The 21,635-nt window shown below is 43.8% G+C and overlaps 1 protein-coding gene across 5 annotated transcripts in view; it reads left to right on the plus strand.

Annotated features, from left to right (window-relative positions):
• Nucleotides 1-21,389, plus strand: part of LOC110990864 (uncharacterized) — a 28,756-nt gene extending 7,367 nt beyond the window's left edge. The window contains exons 1-4 of one of the 5 annotated variants that reach the window (XR_015424035.1): nt 10,023-10,386; nt 10,674-10,908; nt 17,227-17,283; nt 20,009-21,389. Coding sequence is in view for 2 of the 5 variants with exons in the window: in XM_087132108.1 (XP_086988234.1) it covers nt 10,379-10,386; nt 17,227-17,283; nt 20,009-20,279 (336 nt within the window). In the remaining 3 variants the exon portion in view is untranslated. Of the gene's footprint in view, nt 1-402; nt 551-10,022; nt 10,387-10,673; nt 10,909-16,489; nt 16,985-17,226; nt 17,284-20,008 lie in introns of those variants that run through there. The other 4 variants (XM_087132109.1, XR_015424034.1, XM_087132108.1 and 1 more) reach the window with 4 other exon arrangements.
• The last annotated feature ends 246 nt before the right edge of the window (nt 21,390-21,635 follow it).

Here is a 21,635-nt window from a genome sequence, read left to right on the forward strand (position 1 = left end):
TCAACCTTTCAATTCAGAGTCACTGAGTCAAATTGAACTCAGTTGGATGTACATGTTGTCAAACATTGATTTTTAAAATCCAACATATCTTGCTTTAAATTAATATAGCAAGGAAAGTGTTAGGTTTCCCTTCATCTTTGCTTTCTCTGTTTGCCAATAATACAAGGTCTCTGTTACAACAAGGTCATCTGTAAAGTCCCAACAACCTTGTTACAAGCATGGTGTCCTTTGCATCATGAACTGATGTATTGTGTGAACAAAGTTGAGACGACGCATTACTTTGTGGTGCACCAAAACTGTCGTACATGTATATATGCCACTTCATGGTGCAGCCGATACGTACATTGTACTAATAGGCTTTCAATTGTATCTTGAGCCTTGAATTTCTTATTACATCCACAGCATTAATGCCTGACTGTAGAGTGGCATGAGTGAGTATCCTGACTCGTCTACTTCTCTGCCTGCAGTACTAGTGAATTTTCTGGTGCTGACTCCATATAGCACCTGTTGGAATCACAAAGCATTGCACAGCACACTGCAAGGCTCAGGGGTGAGATTTGACATGATTCTTTCCTGATTTCAGGATTTTTCAAATGATCTCTTTCAAAATGTAAAGAAACCCGAGTGTACCATTATTGTGTTTTTTGTACCTATGAAAGTTGATATAAAACACAAGAAATGGGTGTTTGAAAGGGATGCCTTAACCCTATTACTGAAAGCTACAAAATACTACTAAATGTAGCAAACAGCACTGTGGCTTGTACGAGAACATGACCTTGTTGTTCTCTGAAGCCATCAATACAATTACTAAGACAATGGACCATTCAGTGCGGTGGCACTGTGAATGCACAACTTTATTGTTCTCTGTACGAGTAACAATGGAAGTGTCCTACGCCGCAGTGGGGCACTTAAAACCTCTGTTGATTATTCTGGGGATGTTTTCAGTTTTCTCCAATCTCTCCATTGAAGTTGCACGTAGATAGGGTGAGAATTGGCACTTTTACTAGACATGGAAGAAGTTAGAGGCAGGAAATCTACATCGAGATCGCAAAAAGAAAAATTTAGCATTCTGTGAAAAATGAATACTCAGCGTTTGGGGTGAAATGGATCAGCTTTCCAGCACAGTCCGTGGTAAGACCCTCATGTTGTCCCCCGTTCACGGGCTCTCTGAGCACACCTTCCCCCCTAATCATGTTTAGCTTTCCAGCATGGTCCCTGGTAGGACCCTCATGTTGACCCCCGTTCACTGGCTCTCAGTGCACACCTTCCCCCTTAATCATGTTCAGCTTTCCAGCATGGTTCGTTGTTAGACCCTCATATTGACCCACATTTACTAGCGCTCTGCCATACCTGCCAACTAGTGCAATTTTGGCGTATTTTGTACAAAAATTTTATGAAAATACGACCATATGTTTTTATCACGATAAAATACTGATTTTGATAATTTTGACATGGACAGAAAACAAGAGATCCTGTGTGAAATCTAAGCTAAAATAGCTAAAGTGGCTGCAAGCAAGACTAAGTCACATGTCACGTGAGTCGATATTGCGAACTTGTAAAGTAGAGCCTTTGTGAGTGGTGTGCGCGATGTACACATGTCCCTGCAATTTTTCAAAAGGGAATATACAGAGAAATTTGAATTCGTATTAACTTCCCAGAGAGGTAAACATTACGCTCACTGCACTTTGTGTAGTTCTGACTTCAGTATCGCGCATAATGGAGTTGTGATGTATCTCGCCACATCAAAAGCAGTAAACACCGTGACATCGCTGAAACCATGCTGAAACAAAGAATGCGAACCACAGCATTGGGAAGTTCATCTCTTCTGAAGATTTAAGCACCGTCAGAGCCGAGACCCTTTCAACAGACTATGTAGTTTGGCACAATCTGCCATTGGCGTCGTCGGATGATTTCACAGACATAGTGATGACGATGTTTCCAGACAGCAAAATTGCATCCCAGTTTGCTTATAGTAGGACAAAAACTACCGCTATTGCACGACCCCAAGGTGAACAGACTAAAGGTGAGTAGCTCACATAACTGTTATTTTCTTCAGCATTTGGAATTATCAGTGGATTTTGTGGAAAATTAGGCCTAAAAATTGTTGGGTTGTCACTGACAAATAGGGTGCATCGGTTGCTAAATTTTTTTTCACATTTTTTTATGTCCAATCTATTGCAATGCAGTCACTTTTAGTACACATAAACACATAAATATAAAAACAAAAGCCAACAAATTTTAGGGTTGGCAAAAATTTTTAGCGTCGGGCGATTACAGAACTTTTTTTAGAAAAAGCCATAAAAACACTAGGGTTGGCGATATTTTTAGGGTAGGTCAGGTTACGCCAACCCAATTATTTTTGTAGGGTTTACTTGCCATGCATGCAAGTTGTTTGTGATTTTTTGTGTGAATTTTAATTCAGTGCCATGCAATGATGATGCAGGATTGATGATGTAGCTGTAGCCTAGGCCTTTTGGGGGGCCAACATTTCTATTTCAGTCACTCAATTAAAATTGATGCATAAATACATAATGGATGTATTTTCAAAATGTTGATTGGTTTGTAAATCATGTAAAAGCATGAATCAATCTGAAGTGCCAATTGGAATCCAAGACATGCATATGAAGATGGGATTGTGTCATTTCTGTGTCTAATTAAATGACCTCTTGCAGTTACGACATGCCCCTGCTTAGGCATCATAATCTGTTTGCACTTTTTAACTTACTGTCTTGTGAGATTTTTCTTACATATCCCCATTTGAGGTGTAGCTGTGTTACTTTATTTTTTTTTAATTTTTGATCCTCAAACCTTGTGCTTTTGTGTGTTGTCATTTCTGCGCTCAGTTAATCAAAATGAGTTTCAGTAAATACCACTGAGGTCACATTTTGCCAGTTGAACTCATTGAAAATATTGCTAAAAGCTTATTGCATTTTCCTGTATCTTTTATTTTTTCCCCAGATGATATCACACAGAAACTGAGACAAATGCCTTTCTCCTTGTCAACGGATGATAGCTTTGATAGGGGTGCTGAAGAACAGCTATATCCAGTCGTTGTTTGCTACTTTGATGAAACAGTGAACAAAGTTATGGGTGTGTTACTGGAGATCGCTCTACTGAAGAAAGGTCAACAGGGGAAAACATCTTTTAACCACTCAACAAAACCTTGCAAGAAAAGCAGATGCCATGGAAGAATTGCACTTGCTTCTCCGCAGACAACACGTCTGTGATGATGGGCATTCATGCAGGTGTAGCAGCATTTGTGAGGAAGGAGAATCCAGATAGATTGGTTCTTGGATACCCCTGCCACAGTCTTCACTTGGCAGCAGAAAAAGGAGTTTCCATTTTGCCTTTCACTGCAGTTGATGTACTGATCTCCATCTACTTTTATTTGGAGAAGTCGTCCAAGCGCCACAAAGAATTGAAAGGAGTGCAGAACCTGTGTGTGGCACAGCAAATCACAAGATATTAAAATGTGTGCACCGGTGACTGGTCGAACAGTGGCCTGCATTGCTAGAATAATTCAAGCAGGAAGCTGGTCATGGGTCAGTGAAAAGAAAGAATGAGGACGATTCAAATCAACCAAAGAAACAGAAATCAAAGCAAACCAAAGAGAGTGCAAGCGTTACAACAGCATCATGTGCTGGAAAGAGCTCTGGAGTTCACACTTCACAGAGCAGCAGCAGTGATTTTGCCAGGGCAATCGATGCCTACACAATCCCCAAGAAGAAACCTACATCAAGTCCCGTGGCCGGGAGTACAGCTGCAGTCCTAGGAAAGAAAGCAGCTCCCCTCAAGAGAACAGCAAAGCAAAGCACCACATCAACCACTACCAAACCAACTGGTAATGCAGCCTCAATGCCAAAGTCTGACAAGAGTGCAACCACAAAAGTTGCAAACATTCATGCAACACTTCTGGTTGACTGCAATAAACTTTATTGTTTGTTTTTAAAACAAATATTACCACTCTTCACCCGTCTGAATTTAGAACTTCAGAGAGATGAACCAATGATACAAGTGCTTCATGAGAAACTGAATGGTTTTCTCAAAGATGTTATGCTGAGATTTGTGAGACCAGTCATCCTCAAACCTTTATCAGACCTGAGGGAATGCCAGTACAAGGATCCAAACAACCAAAAAGCAAATGCAGACCTAGTCCTAGGTCAGGAAATTAGAGGCTTCATTAGTAGTCGCCAGTTCACATCAAGTCAACTGGAGGAGTTCTACAGGTCTGTCAGAAAGTATTTCACGACCGTCTATGAATACGTCAACAGAACAATCCCTTTGAATGATGAGATGTTGAAACATGCAGAGGTGGCAAATGTCAACAAACAACTTGCAGTAGGCTTCTCTTCCGCTTTTGCTGTATTTTGTGAAGAGATTTCATATCATAGGGGACAAACTTGACCAGTTGGAGATAGAGTTTGCAAACTACCAGGTTGATGGGGAACTTGACTCATTGTTGGAGAAAAGAGCAGATGAAAGTTGACTTGATACTTCCCATATCAAAAAGGGCAAAGCAACCATCCAACTCAAGTATCAACACCTGTCAAAGCTGGCTCTCACAATACTGTCCATCTCCCACAGCAATGCTGAAGACGAAAGAATTTTCAGCCTAGTGCGCAAAAATGCGACCAACTCAAGATCCAGCCTAAGCACTGCAGTCCTGTCAGACTCTCTCACAAACAAAATATACACCCAAGCCACAGCCAGGCCATGGCGGCAACGTGCACACCAAAATGAACTGTTGCGTAAATGCAAGAAAGCAACTGCTGTGAGCAACACCAGGAAATTATAAGGTCCATTTAACCCCGCAGGAGTTAGTCTTAAGGTTCAAATAATATGTAGTCCCACAAAGGTACTTGTAAGCTTGTCTGTCCTGTTTGTTTGACAAAATACACATATTTATTGAAAAATTAACATTTTGAAATCTTCAAATACACTTTTGCGATTCTAAAGGTGGCAGGTCTGCTCACTTTCCCCCCTAATCATGTTCAGCTTTCCAGCATGGTTCATGGTTAGACCGTCATATTGTCCCATGTTCACTGGCTCTCTGTGCACACCTTCCCCCCCTAATCATGTTCAGCTTTCCAGCATGGTTCATGGTTAGACCGTCATATTGTCCCATGTTCACTGGCTGTCTGTGCACACCTTCCCCCCCTAATCATGTTCAGCTTTCCAGCATGGTTCATGGTTAGACCGTCATATTGTCCCATGTTCACTGGCTGTCTGTGCACACCTGCCCCTCCACCCCCCGCTAATCATGTTTAAGTTGTCAAGTGTTCACTGTCGCACTGACCCCTGCCGTTTATTTTGTCTTGTTAAAGTAAAGTGTACATGTACTTGAAAGCACTCTACTGCTAAAAACTGGGGCCTTGCTTCATAGACCTCTCTCACAGGGCAGTCAGTTTACTTTTCTACCATTTAAAAAAATGTAACCAAATTGAGGCTGAAAGGAAAAGCTGGTCTGTTCCCTTTTATCAATATGTCAAGTTACATTATTTCCAGTGGGCCAAAAGGGAACAAGACAGATATGGCAGCCTTGTCAAAAGGCCTATAGAGCTGCTTTAAAGTTGTACTTAAATTCACTAGAGTAGAAATTAAAGTTTACTAACCTTTCTAATGGTAATACACTCACACAGTTCTTCATTGTTATGTCACTGAAGAGTTGAAAAAATTTTTCATCAGAAAAACAGTAAGTGTGCCATTTGCCGTGCTTACTGCTTATGGACTCCATGAAAAGTGCGCAACATCAGTCTCTGAAATTTTATGGTTTAAAGGACTTATAAGCTGACCTGTGGACGGTCTTGCATTGAACTTTTTTTATAAATCTTTGGCTTCCTTGCCTGATTGCACACTTCCTTGTTGAGGCATTGTGGTTTCTCTGTGCACACCCTCCCCCTCTGGAGGCATTGTGGGTTCTCTGTGCACACCCTCCCCCCTCTGGAGGCATTGTGGGTTCTCTGTGCACACCCTTCCCCCTCTGGAGGCATCATGGGTTCTCTGTGCACACCCTCCCCCCTTTGGAGGCATTGTGGGTTCTCTGTGCACACCCTCCCCCTCTGGAGGCATTGTGGGATCTCTGTGCACACCTTCCCCCTCTGAAGGCATTGTGGGTTCTCTGTGCACACCCTCCCCCTGTGGAGGCATCGTGATTTCTCTGTGCACACCCTCCCCCCTCTGGAGACATTGTGGGTTCTCTGTGCACACCCTCCCCCTCTGGAGGCATCGTGGGTTCTCTGTGCACACCCTCTGCCCTCTGGAGGCATCGTGGGTTCTCTGTGCACACCCTCCCCCTCTGAAGGTATTGTGGGTTCTCAATTCATAGACCTCTCTCACATGGCAGCCAGTTCACTTTTCTACCATTTAAAACAATGTTACCAACTTGAGGCTGGAAGGAAAAAAATAGGCTGTTCTCTTTTATCAATATGTAAAGTTACATTACTGCCAGTGGGCCAAAAGGGAACGAGACAGACATGGCAGCCTTGTTAAAAGGCCTATGGAGCTGCTTTAAAGTTGTACATGTACTTACTACAGTAGAAAAGTTTGCTAACCTTTTAAATGGTAATACGCACACAGTTTTTCATTGTTATGTCACTGAGTTGAGCAAATTTTCCATCAGAGAAACAGTAAGTGTGCCATTTGCGGTGCTTACTGCTTATGGACTCCATGAAATGTGTGCAACATCAGTCTCTGAAATTGTGTATTCTTTAACCCTCTTATGCGGAAGTCACCCTTTGGGTCACTTGGTAAACACATCAAGCACAGCAAAGCTGTGTCGTGTTGTGCACTGCACCAAGTGTCCCTCACAGGAATATCAGATTGCACTTTTGTGCTGCCCAACAACTGTGCATTACTGTTTCGTGCATATAACTGTGCAGTAAATCAAATGCAGTGAAGAGGACTGCACAAAAGACCGTGGGTCACTTTGTGCTGGCAACCATCTGTGTACACACACTGAACCTGTGCATGTTTGTGTTTCATGTAGAAAACACATGCAAGAGAGTGACTGTGGGCACTTGTGCATATTTGCCGTGCTTACCTGCTTACGGACTTCATGAAATGTGCGCAACATCAGTCTCTGAAATCGTGTGCTTTAAAGGACTTATAAGATGACCTGTGGACTGTCTTGCATTTAGCTTTTTTATAGATCTTTGACTTCCTTGCCTGATTGCACACATCCTGTGGAGGCATCATGGGTTCTCTGTGCACACCCTCTCCATTCTGGAGGCATCATGGGTTCTCTGTGCACACCCTCTCCATTCTGGAGGCATCATGGGTTCTCTGTGCACACCCTCTCCATTCTGGAGGCATCATGGGTTCTCTGTGCACACCCTCTCCATTCTGGAGGCATCGTTGGTTCTCTGTGCACACCCTCCGCCCTCTGAAGGCATCAGTGTTGGAGGTCTCGGTCTTGGTCTCGGCCTACAAGAGTCTCGGTCTCGGGAGGGTTGGTCTCAGTCTTGGTCTCGGTCTTAGATGCCGAGGTCTCGGGTCTCCCACCCGAGACCTGCCGAGACCATGACAGAATTGCAGAAAATATGCGACAACAATTCACGCTCAGCCGCGGCAAAATCACGTACGCGGATCGTACGGTACATACAGCACACATACTGTATGTATACAGCAGTGCTGCTTGCAGCGCAAGTTTACCTCCGAATGAGTCTAGTTCCGAACTGCACGCAATGCCGCATGTATGCTTGGAACATGTACGACATGGTATTCACGATAAAGAATGAAATCAAAGCTGGAATGGAGACTAATGCATATTCTCCGCCCGGAGCACTGGTACCCCTGCATGCAGTACCTCTTTCATTTCACTGGTACACATACGTCAGTTGTGTGTATGCAATGCATACATGTACATGTACACACTGTACTATGCACATGACACGCCGGGCTGCACGCACGCCACGCATAGCACATAACACGTGGCCGGCCGACAGAACTCGTTCTCATGCCAATTGTACAAATAGAGGAGAGTGCATTCATCTTAATGACCCTTTTACACAGTTGATGAGTCAGGTACCATTTGGATAGTACAATTCTTTGTTAGAAACTTAAATTGTGGTCGTCTTTTGTCTTTCTTCACTCTTGTTCCAAACAAAGTGTCAGGAAAGTATTCTTACGGTAGAATGTTTACACATCAGTGAGGAAACTTGGATTGGTAAAATCCTGATTTTTATGTAGGCTACATGTACATGTACTTTTAATGGGGAACTGCCCACGATGTTGTGTGACCCTACTAACGTGTCCATTGATCATTACAGAGTATAACTCATAAACTGAACTCATGCACACCTTTTGGCATAGTCCAAGCAACTCAGACCCCACGTTTTGCCTTTTTAAACATTTGGACATGGCCCACCCACGTTAATTTTTCTATACATATGGAACACAAAAACTCTGTACATGTACATGTTTAATATACAATTATGCCGTATACTCTATACAAAATTCTGTAGCATCGGCAGTCCATGCCTTCATGGTCAAAATAACTGTGTGCTGTTTTTTCCCAGAGTTCAAATAAAACTCTTTCATGGAATATGGAATATGTTGTGTGCTTTACATGTAAAATCTGCACTTAATTTTGCTGTTTAATGCCAATTGTCCACCACGTTTACCATTAATGAACTACATGTAGGCCTATATATTGTATATGTTGTGCAAGGTCTCGGTCTCGGTCATCTTGGTCTCGGTCTCAAACTGCAAAAGTCTCGGTCTTGAAAGAGCTGGTCTCGGTCTTGGTCTCGGTCTCGAATGCCTTGGTCTCGGTCTCGTACATAAAGGTCTCGACTACAACACTGGAAGGCATCGTGGGTTCTCTGTGCACACCCTCCCCCTTCTGGAGGCATCGTGGGTTCTCTGTGCACACCCTCCTCCCTCTGGAGGCATCGTGGGTTCTCTGTGCACACCCTCCGCCCTATGGAGGCATCATGGGTTCTCTGTGCACACCCTCCCCCCTGTGGAGGCATCGTGGGTTCTCTGCGCACCCTCCGCCCTCTGGAGGCATTGTGGGTTCTCTGTGCACACCCTCCCCCCTGTGGAGGCAGCGTGGGTTCTCTGTGCACACCCTCCGCCCTATGGAGGCATCGTGGGTTCTCTGCGCACCCTCCGCCCTCTGGAGGCATCATGGGTTCTCTGTGCACACCCTCCCCCCTGTGGAGGCATCGTGGGTTCTCTGTGCACACCCTCCCCCATTTTGAGGCATCATGGGTTCTCTGTGCACACCCTCCCCCCCTTTGGAGGCATCGTGGGTTCGCTGCACACCCTCCGCCCTCTGGAGGCATCATGGGTTCTCTGTGCACACCCCTCCCCCCTCTGGAGGCATCGTGGGTTCTCTGTGCACACCCTCCCCCCCTCTGGAGGCATCGTGGGTTCTCTGTGCACACCCTCCCCTCTCTGAAGGCATTGTAGGTTCTCTGTGCACACCCTCCCCCCTCTGGAGGCTTCGTCGGGTCTCTGTGCACACCCTCCCCCCTCTGGAGGCATCGTGGGTTCTCTGTGCACACCCTCCCCCCTCTGGAGGCATCATGGGTTCTCTCAATCTCTGTGCACACCCTCCCCCCTGTGGAGGCACCGTGGGTTCTCTGTGCACACCCTCCGCCCTCTGGAGGCATCGTGGGTTCTCTGTGCACACCCTCCCCCCTGTGGAGGCATCGTGGGTTCTCTGTGCACACCCTCCCCCCTCTGGAGGCATCATGGGTTCTCTGTGCACACCCTCCCCCCTCTGGAGGCATTGTGGGTTCTCTGTGCACACCCTCCCCCTTGTGGAGGCATCGTGGGTTCTCTGTGCACACCCTCCCTCTCTGGAGGCATTGTGGGTTCTCTGTGCACACCCTCCCCCTCTGGAGGTATTGTGGGTTCTCTGTACACACCCTCCCCCCTGTGGAGGCATCATGGGTTCTCTGTGCACAGCCTCCCCCCTCTGGAGGCATCGTGGGTTCTCTGTGGACCTTCCCCCTTCTGGAGGCATCATGGGTTCTCTGTGCACACCCTCCCCCCTCTGGAGGCATCGAGGGGGGGTAATTCATTGTTCTCTACAATTTGCTGGATTGTGCTTCACTATCAATGAGTCCATCCTTCACGAAACTGTTGATCCTGTTCCTATCCCTGTCAAAAATAGAAGTGGCACGGTCTTTCCTTTCTTATTCTTTGTTTTCTAATCTTTCCTCTTTTCTTTCTACCGTCCATCATTTGGCTGACATCTATCAAAGCACTTAACCACGGTCATCACTCAAACTTGTCTTAGGTGTAACCACCTGATCACAGATTTTCACCTTTCTTTTCTTTTTCCCGCCAGAGTTCACTGTTTTGTCTTCCATAGTTCCTTTCACCGGCAAACCATCACAAGAATGACCGTCCAGGTGTTCTGACCTATATGTTGATGTAAGTATCCCATTCAAATGGCCTGAATAGCTCCATCTAATATGCTGTTTTTATGGAAAGGGTGAAATGTCCTGTTCGTGGACACAGGCACAAACCAGATGAACTTGAGCCTCTAACCATCCAGGCTTGAATGACCAATCCTAGCTCTGAGCAGTTACATTGAGGGATCTTGAGCCTCTAGTCATGCTACTTGAGTGACCAATTGTACAGTACAGGTCAGAGTTTTAGCTGTCACTGTAACATGATAAGTGATGAACCTGACACGCTGTTCAATACACGCTTTGCAGGTTTTACCTTGCATTGCTGGTCCAATGCATGACAAGCCTGACCCCAGACCTCATCTCGGCAGGGCTTGTGACCGCAGACAGCAGAGGTGATTGACAACAGTTAACCACACGCAGAGCGGTTGCTCCAGCTTTGTGCATGTACATGTACACTGTATGGCAGCGCATTGAATAAGTGAAATCACGTACATGTAGCGCCTGGCTGACAAGACGACCGTCTTAAAGTATCGGAATACATGTATGTATGATACAGCCTTTTTCTTTTAGTTTTGGATTGCGAAGTTGTTCAGTCGGATTACATCTGAAAAATGCCCTATTTCATTGAAGATGGCCAATAGTGCACTGTGTGTGTTTAGATACTACAAAACTTTTTCCCCAGTGTAAGCTTTGAATTTTAAACTCGTCCAATGGACTGGAGTGACGACAATACTTTTCCTGCTGATTCTGATGCAAGATCGGTTTTAAGCAATTCCTGATTGCGCGAGAAACTTTTTTCACAGATAAACAGTAACCACAAAAGAAATCCATTCCTCAGCTAGAACTCTAATAACAAGCTGATTTTACAATGAAGTATTTCTTAATTTATGGAATTCCTGTATCAGAATTTCAGTAAATTAAAAAACCGCCCCTGAACTTGCGTAAATTTTAATTTGAATTTTTCATTTGCTGCGATGCCAATAACAGATGTTCTGCTGTAACCGTGCTACGATCATGCCACTACCAAGCAATCATGAAGCTACAACCACTCCAGCGCTTTCATCCCAACCACCAATCATCAATCGAAATGAGTGTATTGCATATATTCATTTCAATACAGCGACAACAAAGCTACAGCCCTTTCGCATCACATACATACATATTTATGAAGTTATGGATAGGGAGACTCTCTCTGGGTGCAAGCTGGGTATGGTCATGAATAATACAACATATGACGTAACATGAATAAAACATGTACTATACAGGTAGGCTCTTGTACCTGACTTGCGCCTGTCTGTACTCCACATGCACTGATTAGAGTCTCCTCCAGACCAGTCAAAGGCGTAGTTTTGTTCCTTTAATGACCCTTGGCCAGAATACCGGGTTTCCGACAGTGCAGCAAGGTCAACATGGTATCTTGCTAGCTCTCTGTCGACAATAGCAGTTTTCTGTTCTAGCTGCTCGTTGATAGCACAGTCAAGTAAGGTCCGCACATTCCAGCTGGAAAAGACTTTCGAAGCAGTTCACTCTTTTGATCGCGGTAACGGAGCCCCGCCAGATGTGATAGTCTGGCAAGGGTTAAAACGAGCAGGCTTTGTGTACCCCACCAGGGGCATCCTCTGAATGAGGCATGCAGTGCTATCTCTAAAAACAGCTGCCTGGTCGCACAGACAGGACCGAGCGCCGCCTCTGCTTGTGGTTGATGAGCACAGAACCATCACGTCTGGGCTGCCCACGTGCAGGAGTGTAGCTAACAGCTTCCAGCTGATGAAGCCTGCTGTCATCGCCTTCCTCACTGTCACCGTGGGACTTCCTCTGCTGACTTGGCAAAATGTTTGACGCCAGTGCAGAAGTCAGTTACCGTGAGGCCCTCTTGGCGTTCCCAGTGGGACCCAGATGGAAAGGCGGCTGCCAGTATGACCTGGCACTGGTGCTACTGCAGAGGATGCTGGAAGGGAGCCTAAATACGTCCTCCATCATTTTAAGGGGCTCAGCCCTCGCAGTGACTTTCGCCGTCTGGTCAGCGTGTAGACTGACGCCTAGAGCCAAATCGTGAAATTAATCAACAACTCCACCATTCCCGCTGCCGAATGGTTTCGGTGGGTTGCCGCGGCTAACAGGCCTCACCAGCCTGGGTTTGGAAACAGAGTTTTACTTCACCTAGGTGGGCTGCCTTCCAAGGCTTACGTGCCCCACCCGCCTGGAGCAATCTGGTTTTGAGGCACCAGAAACCCGCCTTCACACCTCTGCCATCAGTTTTAAACAGGGTCGGCACGAGAAGCCAAGCAGGAGTTTGATTAGGAGAGGCTTTTTGAGACGCAGGCTGTATGGGAAAATTCACGGATAGGAGGATAGCTCATTTTCCCCCTACCGTCCCGACCATCCTAATCCTTTGACCCCAACTGTAGGAAACATATGACGTAACATAAATAAAACATGTACTATACAGGTAGGCTCCTGTACCTGACTTGCTCTGTTTGGACTCCACATGCGCCCACAATTTCATGCATACTATTTCTTTTTCTCAAATGTACCTGACTTGCACCCGTTAGTTCTCCACATGCGCCCACAATTTCATACTTAGCATTTCCTTTTCTCAAATGTACCTGACTTGCACCCGTTTGTTCTCCACATGCGCCCACAATTTCATACTTACTATTTCTTGTTCTCAAATGTACCTGACTTGCACCCGTTAGTTCTCCACAAGGGCCCACAATTTCATACTTAGCATTTCCTTTTCTCAAATGTACCTGACTTGCACCCGTTTGTTCTCCACATGCGCCCACAATTTTATACTTAGTATTTCTTTTTCTCAAATGTACCTGACTTGCACCCGTTTGTTCTCCACAAGGGCCCACAATTTCATACTTGGTATTTCTTTTTCTTAAATGTACCTAACTTGCACCCATATATACTCCACATGCACCCATTATTTCATACTTAGGTTTTTTAAATTGTGGGCACATGTGGAGTACAAACAGGCGCAAAATATCAGGCACATTTTGATAAAAAATATTAAGCATGAAACTGTGAGTGTGTGTGGAGTACAAACGGGCGAAAGTCAGGTACATTTGGTAATGGTCCTTTGGATTCAAAGACGACGTCATGATTTTATAGTAACTTGATGAACTCGAGGGTGTCTGCGCAATCGGAAGCTGGATGCGCAAAGTTTCGAACAGTGGGGGCACCACAAGTCAGTCATTGTCGTCAGCAGGCTGTCTCGCTGGTGGCATTTTTCCCTTGCTACAATCAGATGTTGTTGATGGGCCTCCTCGAACCTGGAGCTGGCTTTGTGCACAAGTGATTGCCATAGTGGTCTGTTGATGGTTTGAGACTCAAGGTCCTTAGGGTGTATGTCGCTCATCTGAAGGTTAGATTTGACACAGCCCTTGAACCTCTTCTTGGGCCAGCCTTGCTTCGTTTGCCACAAACTAATTCACCATACAGCAGGTGTCTTGGCATCCAGTGCTCCTCCATGTGAATGACGTGCCCCACCCATCTCGGCTGGGCCTTGATTAGCACTGATTCTATACTATTAAAATTTGCACAGTCCAGGACTATGAGGTTTGTGAAGCGGTTGTGCCACTGGATACCAAGGATGGAGCGGAGAGCACACATGTAGAAGCTCTCCAGCTTTTTGATGTGCCTGCGATATAGTGTCCGTGATTCACATCCATAGAGGAGCGAGGGGAGAACGACGGCATTGTAAACTTTGAATTTGGTCATCAGGTGTCTGTTGGGCTGGTTCAGGACTCTGTTGCAGAGCCTTCCGAGTGCTTGGCTTGCTTTCCTGATGCAGATGTTGATCTCCTTGTTGAGGGAATCATCGTGTGAGACGATGCTACCCAAGTACGTGAAGTTCTAGATGTTTGAGAGTTGGGTAACATCAATGATGATGGTTGGGGAAGGGGAATCATTGTTTGGAGCAGGCTGGTGAGGCACTCCGGTCTGGCTGAGGCTGATTTTCAGGCCGAACAGCTTAGAGGCCTCTGAGAAGCGGTCCAGCATGAGGTGTAGGTCAGAATCTGATTGGGCGATCAGTGCACAGTCATCGGCAAAGACTGCTTCTTGAATGAGGTCGAAGCGGCACTTGGTTTTGGCGGTGAGGCGAGGGAGGTCAAAGAGGGAGCCATCTGTGCGGTAACGGATGAAGACTCCCTTCTCCAGGTCTGGCTCAGTGTGGAACAGCATGTGGGCCAAAAAGATGTAAAACAGGACCGGTGCCAAGACGCAGCCCTGTTTCACACTGTAGCTGATTGCAAACTCCTCAGTTGGTTTGCCACTAGTGAAGACTTGACCAGTCATGCCGTCGTGAAAGAGCCGTATCACTTTGATGAACTTCTTTGGGCATCCAATTGGTTCAAGCATGGTCCAGAGAGCTTCTCTGTTGACCTTGTTGAACGCCTTGGTCAAGTCGATGAACACCGTGTAGAAGGGCATGTTATGTTCTGTACACTTTCTGGTAGTTGTCTCACAATAAATATCATGCTCACTGTGCTTCTGGCATGTCCAAAGCTGCACTGTGCTTGGAAGAGAATTCGCTCAGATAGAGACGGTGACCAGTCTGTCTAGGATGACCCGTGCAAAGATATTCTCGGAAGTGACGGAAGGTTTTTCACAAGCGTCAACCTAATGGCGAATCCTCCTCATGCTGTTGGTGTTGGCTCGATCGAGGAGTGTTCTGACATTCCAGGCTCCATTGATGAGTTTGATTTTCGTTTTGCTTTCACTGTTATTATTCTGACCACAGGTAGGATGAGTCTGTCAACCACAGTAAGCTGTTCAGACTTGAAAGGGCAAGGCATTTGTTTAGGGTACTTTTTCTAACCCCCTCCCTCATGCAAGGGTGGGCAGTGCTGTCCTAAAGAGGCTACCCAGTCGCCCTGGGTGCTCCTGAGCTCTACCTGTTGCCTTCATGTTTATGAGGAGAGCGACCACTCTCCCAAAGGCTGCCTACATGCAGGTTTGTGACTGACAACTGCTAGTGCTCACCAAACACCTGTTGCCGTCGCCACTCACCCATTGCCGCAAGACTTTTGAAGGGGACGACAGATCAATGATGAGTTGCATAACGGACCTGTGCGAGTGTTTTATAGTGGGAGAATCGTTGCACGGGGGTAGTCCCACTCTCTTGACTTGGTGAGCCTTTGTCCAATGGCACGAGGAACCGTGACAATTGGAGACTGCCAGGCTGCAGGGGATGACCAGGACTTATTACATGTCACATCCAGGGTCTAACACACTCCACAGTGCTTGCTGACACCGCTTTCACATCCATTTGATCCACAGTTGATCTCATCTGCTCGCTCTGCCTGGAGTCAGTCTTCACATGCAAGGAGTGACATACCCTTTAAAACTAACTTTGCCAGGGGTGTGACCGCTGTCACATGCAAACAGCTATGGGAATAGACTGCCAACTGAGGTTGACGAGCTCTATCTGCACAGGTTTATGATCAGAGCTGTGAACGACGAATGCTGTATTGGCTCATGAAACGTCAAATATTGTTTTATTCGTATTACGTCACTTGCTGTATTATTCATGACTGTACCCGGTTTGCGCCCAGATAGTGCCTTCCTTACAGATATGCACATCGCACATGCAGATCCGACTTCCTTTCATTTCGGTGTGATCTTTGCCATTTAGTTTGGTCGTAATTTGGTCACAATCGGAGTGACTTTTTTGGGAGATGTTTCAGCTCCAAGGTCGAAAACTGATGGGAAAAATCCCCAATTCACATCAAATTTATATTCACACAATTTTGAACACACTAAGCTCGAGTACAGCAAGTACGGCAACAACTATCTATGTGTATGCTAGGATCGCCGCCGTGGGGGCTTTCTTGACTAAAATTTGGCCAGCAGACCAGTGAAGTCAAACCCTGTTTGTATCTTGTGGATTTCTTACAAAATAGTTTTTTCTAATTTAGGAAATGCTTTATCGTAAAATTGCTACTTACAGTTCTCGGCTGAAAAATTGATTTCACGCTTGAATATTTTCTGTGCCTGATTCAGAAGTTGTGGAACAATTCAGACATTAACAAATATTGTTGCTTGCATGGCATTTTCATTGATCCTGTATGGTCAAACAAAATACTCTATTTTCTCAAATGATTTGGTGATGCCTGCTTCATACAAGGTAATCTACTAACTACATTTCGCTGGAATTTGAAGATAACTTGAGCTGCAGTCAAACTGATTACTTTTCGTTGTGAGAAACTAGGAAAATGACTGCTCCGATCAACAAAGGGCCTTGCTGTTCTGGGGTTTGCATGTAGCGTGTGCACGTTTATACTCAGCAGATTGCGGTGTCGGCGTTCTCTGTTATGCAGGGTCAGCGCTCTTCGTTTTTGCGGTTTACTCCTTTCATGTGTGTTTGACTTGATACGTGCTGACTCGCTAAGCGTGTTTGCATGTCGGCTAAAATTCCAACCTGTACTGTAGCTCTAGTCTCAGCAACATGAACCAGCAGGTGAACATGATCCTCAAACCATCCAGGCTTGAGTGACCAATCCTAGCTCTAGTCTCAGCAACATGAACCAGCAGGTGAACATGATCCTCAAACCATCCAGGCTTGAGTGACCAATCCTAGCTCTAGTCTCAGCAACATGAACCAGCAGGTGAACCTGAGCCTCTAACCATCCAGGCTTGAGTGTCCAATCCTAGCTTTAAGTAGTTTCATTGAGGGATCTTTTACACAGCTGGGATCTGTCCTTCAAGAGTGTGGCTTTGAATACACTTCCAGTAAATATGGAGTCATGAGCTAAAGTGTCTTGTGTTTCTGGAGTCATTTGCAAAGGCACCATGGCTTGAAATTGCTTGAAACATTTAACAAATAGGATTCTTCTTGTATTCCTTTCAGTGTTGTGTTTACTGTGGCCTTTCTTGGAGATGAAGTTACCTGGCTTAAGGAGCATAGGTGAGTCATGATTGATTCTTTTAAAAACATCATTTTATATGCCAGCTGCCACTGTATGTTTGATATTGTGAATAGTGATCATAGCTTCCCATGTGTTGAAGGGACAGTCCATCATTTGTCTGATCCTTTGTGTGTCATGTTCCTCTGAGACAACAAAATTACTCAAAATCTGAAGAAAGTTGTCTAAAAACAAACCTGATGAAGTTTCAGCTCAGTAAATACTGTAAATTCTGAGAAAAATAATATTTTAGGAGTTGGATTTCAGATCAGAAATTACTGAATCATGTTAGAATTGTGCTGGAATTTGAGCCTCAGGGATCCATTCTCCCATTCACTCAAATGCAGCTATGCAATATCATACACTGAACCAATGAATTATAGTAACTGATACATGTACGTGCATTTGTCGTGTGAAGGCTTGTGCATTTCCAATGGCAATTTTCCAAAAAAAGTGTCTTCAATGGCCTTTTTTTATTTTCTTCAAATGACAACTCCCCAGAAAGAATAAGTTCACAGGGAGTTTAGTTCCACAGCCATCTATCAACCAAGTATGTTTTTCAACAATAATTTCATCAGTTCCTTTTTTGGCTAACTGCAAATGATGGACTGCACCTTTAAAAGAAATGTGTTACACTTCATTCTTAGGGAGGCAGAGGTTTGACAAGAAGTTTCCTAAAAAAGTTAACTTAATTTGAAAACATGGTTTCAATTAATTGGCAGGATGTTTTGATTTAAAGCATTGATTTTCAATTGTAATTCAAATGACTAAAAACAGCATTAACCACTTGCTGCCGGTTGGGTTTTTCTTGAGCAAGACAAGATGCTGGGTCCTTTTCAAGATTTTCTATTTTCAAAATTCATCATTTCATTTAATGGCCGTTTATACCTACATGAAGAACTTTTTGGGCACTACTCTAAAGCTGACAGTTAACCTCATTGACATTTGAATATTTCAGCCAGGCCTGTAGCCTTGGAAAAAGAGCCCAGATTGCGTGATGTTATGTAAGAATCTTTTGTTCCAGAAACTGGCACAGTGCACTGCTGACTTCTTTTCAATAGAGGCCAGAGTAGCGTGCAGTGGTGCGGTGTCGCTCATCGCTGCGGTGGTGGAGAGCTTTTGTCCTCAGTGGCAATCCACTTGCTCAAAATGCCTCAAACCGTGGTATACTGTTTCAAAACAATGCTGGATTATCTCCAATTTTGAGAGGGAAAAAATGTCGGTAATGCGCAGCAGCTCAGTCTTTTGTGCTAAACGCGGTCTTTTGTTATAAGGCCTCACTCTTTTGTCCCAGTTCCGGGCTCCCTATGGACTATAGACTCGGAAAGGGGGCCGCCTGGCAGGAAGTGGTAAAAAATCATTCAAGAAAATTATGCTGTGTGTTTCATGAATACTTTTTGCTTGATATTTAAAGAACCAGGAAATAGAAGTATTTTAATAAATTTTACTAAAAGCCGTCAAAATTGTATCTTTGGGTTTCAATTAACCTCATTTTGAATTTTTGTTTTGCAATTTTAACCCATATTTCGATGTTTGCTGTTTTTTATGCTCATGCATATTTGCATATTCATGAGAAAAACTATGATGTTATCCAATGCACTGAATCTCAATGTTCCACTGATTTTAAACATGAAGCCTAAATCCTAGATTTACATCAGAGCAAAAGTGCCCTTACTTGTCCACAAATGCTTGGCCAATTTTTAATGTTTGCACAAGTGCTCCGTTCAGTTCACATAATTCACAAAAGATGTCCAACAGTCTTCATACATGGAAGAAGAGTACAGAGATACACAAAAAGTGATTCTAAGAAAAAAGTCATTTCCTGGTTCCTTTAAATGAAGAAATGGCTGAATTTTAATATTTTGATTCTTCTAAAACAACTTAATCAGAATTCAGCCAATGGGTGTAATCATGGGCATATATAAGTATTCTCTATTTTGAGTCCACTGAGCTTTATTCACAAAATGCCCATTTGGGATTGTGTTCCCTGAATCCACTTCATTTATCATTCACTCTAAAATCAGAAGGGGCCTTGAATCTTTTTTTTTTTCATTTAGAAAATTTGGGTGACTTAACTTTGATTCACTGAGGCCGACTGAGATGAAATTTCATTGTGCATGCATGATATAACATATGATTTGCATAAGAATGGACATTGATTGAAGCAACAATATCTCTCAGGGTTCTCATAGTTGATACATGTAGGTTGTTCAGCCTTCAAACATGTCAAAAAAGACGGTTGAAAAGTCAGCACATATGAACTTAAAAGAATCCTGCAGCTTTACATTAAAACTTCCAAAGATGAATGGCCCAAAGCAAGAAAAAAAGAAGTGGCTGGTAACAAGACTATGAAAACCAAGAAATCAGAGACTAGTCATAAGACTAAAACGCACTTTGTAGAATGCCAGATGACAAACTTTATATGCAGCTTCCATAGCGGTCCTTTTCTATACAGTGGTCTGTGATAAGGAGTGTTTGGAATAATTTTGTACTCGGTTAATTTGAGAACAAAATGTGTTGGACACTTCCAACATATGAGTTACAAGAAATTTAAAAAATTCGCTTTACATAAAAAAATCTGACTTTCACTCAAAAAGGATGATTTGTAACAACCCTGCCAATTTGGTTGTTATCCATATTGCCGAGAATCTTGCTCTTTTTTTCAAATGATTTAATGTAACATAATGCCCTAAAGAGACTCATGACATTTTTTTCTCATCTGTGCAGGGAAAGGAACATCAGTGAGCCAAGCAGGGTGAAGTGGTTCCTGTCTACCGTGGTCCTTGGAGGGGCTTCACCTCACAGACTTGGCCAGTACAAACAGGGTGCTGCAAAGCAGTGGTTCCTGTCTACCGTGGTCCTAGGAGGGCTTCACCTCACAGACTTGGCCAGTACAAACAGGGTGCTGCAAAGCTCAAATATTAGATTTGCAAAAAGTATCCAGCGTTGTCCTAACATAGTAAACAGGATTTCAGGCTTGCCATGTAGATGTTTTTAGTTAAAGGGAAACGTCAATTTTGCACGACAGCTTCGGTATCAAGGGTGTATATTTGTCACTAGAAAAAGAAGTAATCTTATTTTAAAGCGTAGCTGCAATGCAATATGTTTGAAAACAATTTATGGGGAACTTTGCAAGCTTGTTTGATGTGTTTTTACATTCCTGTTTGGTTACATGCATTGAAAAAGGCACCTTTTTAACACTTGAAATCATCCAAGCTTTCCTGGACAACAGAGGGCGCTATTGTTATGAAGTCCAGTCTAATAAAGGGTCTGATAAAGAATTTAATGCTTGCTTTTTGCTATGAACAAAAAACAACCAAGAATCAGTGAAGAGGAGAAATTTGTGTCCAGCAAAATCTACAAAAACGAAGGATTTCTTTTGAGCAGAAACCGTCCAACATTGAGGCTTTCTTCCTGGAATGATATATCACACTTTTACTATGAATATGGAAATGTTCATTAGCATAAAAACCTAAAAGACAGTAAAGTACCCTTTGAAATACTGAAAGAAAAGCCAGAAATCAGGTCAACTGAGATAAATAGGATGCATTTGGAAGGTTTGTATTCAAACAAATTGATTGCAGCTACCCTTCAAGTTGGTTTCCAAAAATGATCATTTTGTTTACCAAATAATCAGTATTTTGCATTCTGTGCATTAGATAGACTAACTTGTGCACTCAATATTGTACTTTCAAAACTGTCAAAATCCGTCAAATTGTTGGCGACTGCACAAAATCATAGTTATGCCTTTAGCTATTAAATGTCGATAGCTTAGAACTCTTCGAAATCTTGAAGCTTGGAAAAAGCTGGGCTGGTATTTATCAAAATTTTCATTTTTCAAGCTTTTTCAAAATGCAAAGTTACAAGTAGCTGGAACAAGAGGCTTGTTACTACCAAATTTTCTCAGAGATGCCTCTGATTGAAAGAAATTTCCATGTCCACCGGATCTTTCTCAAAGTGATGTTACTTTACGCTAGTTGATTTTTTTCTGACAGATACATGTACATAATATTAAAATGAATATTCTGAAGCAGTTAGTGTAGAGGTGCCTACCTACATGTACTTGATTGACACATGAATTTATATTAAACTGAATACATCAAATTTAGTACTTATCAGTCCGTTTCTACCCTCATTGGTATGCTGTCTCTGCCCTGTGTTTGCATATTCAAATTATTTAAATATATGCAGATTAGCTGTGTCCTCTGACCTTTTTTGAAATTGCGCAATCCTAACCTTTAAATATTAGTTCCGAAATGATTTATATCAAGAGGCAATTGGCCTGGTGGTTAGCTAGCTGGCTGCCGGGCCAGGGGATCCCGGTTCAAATCCTGGGGTCCCCGGAAAAGGAGGT

Source organism: Acanthaster planci, unplaced genomic scaffold, assembly GCF_054643075.1.
Source record: "Acanthaster planci isolate LZ-2023a unplaced genomic scaffold, COTS_SCS Contig93, whole genome shotgun sequence".
NCBI lineage: Eukaryota > Metazoa > Echinodermata > Asteroidea > Valvatida > Acanthasteridae > Acanthaster > Acanthaster planci.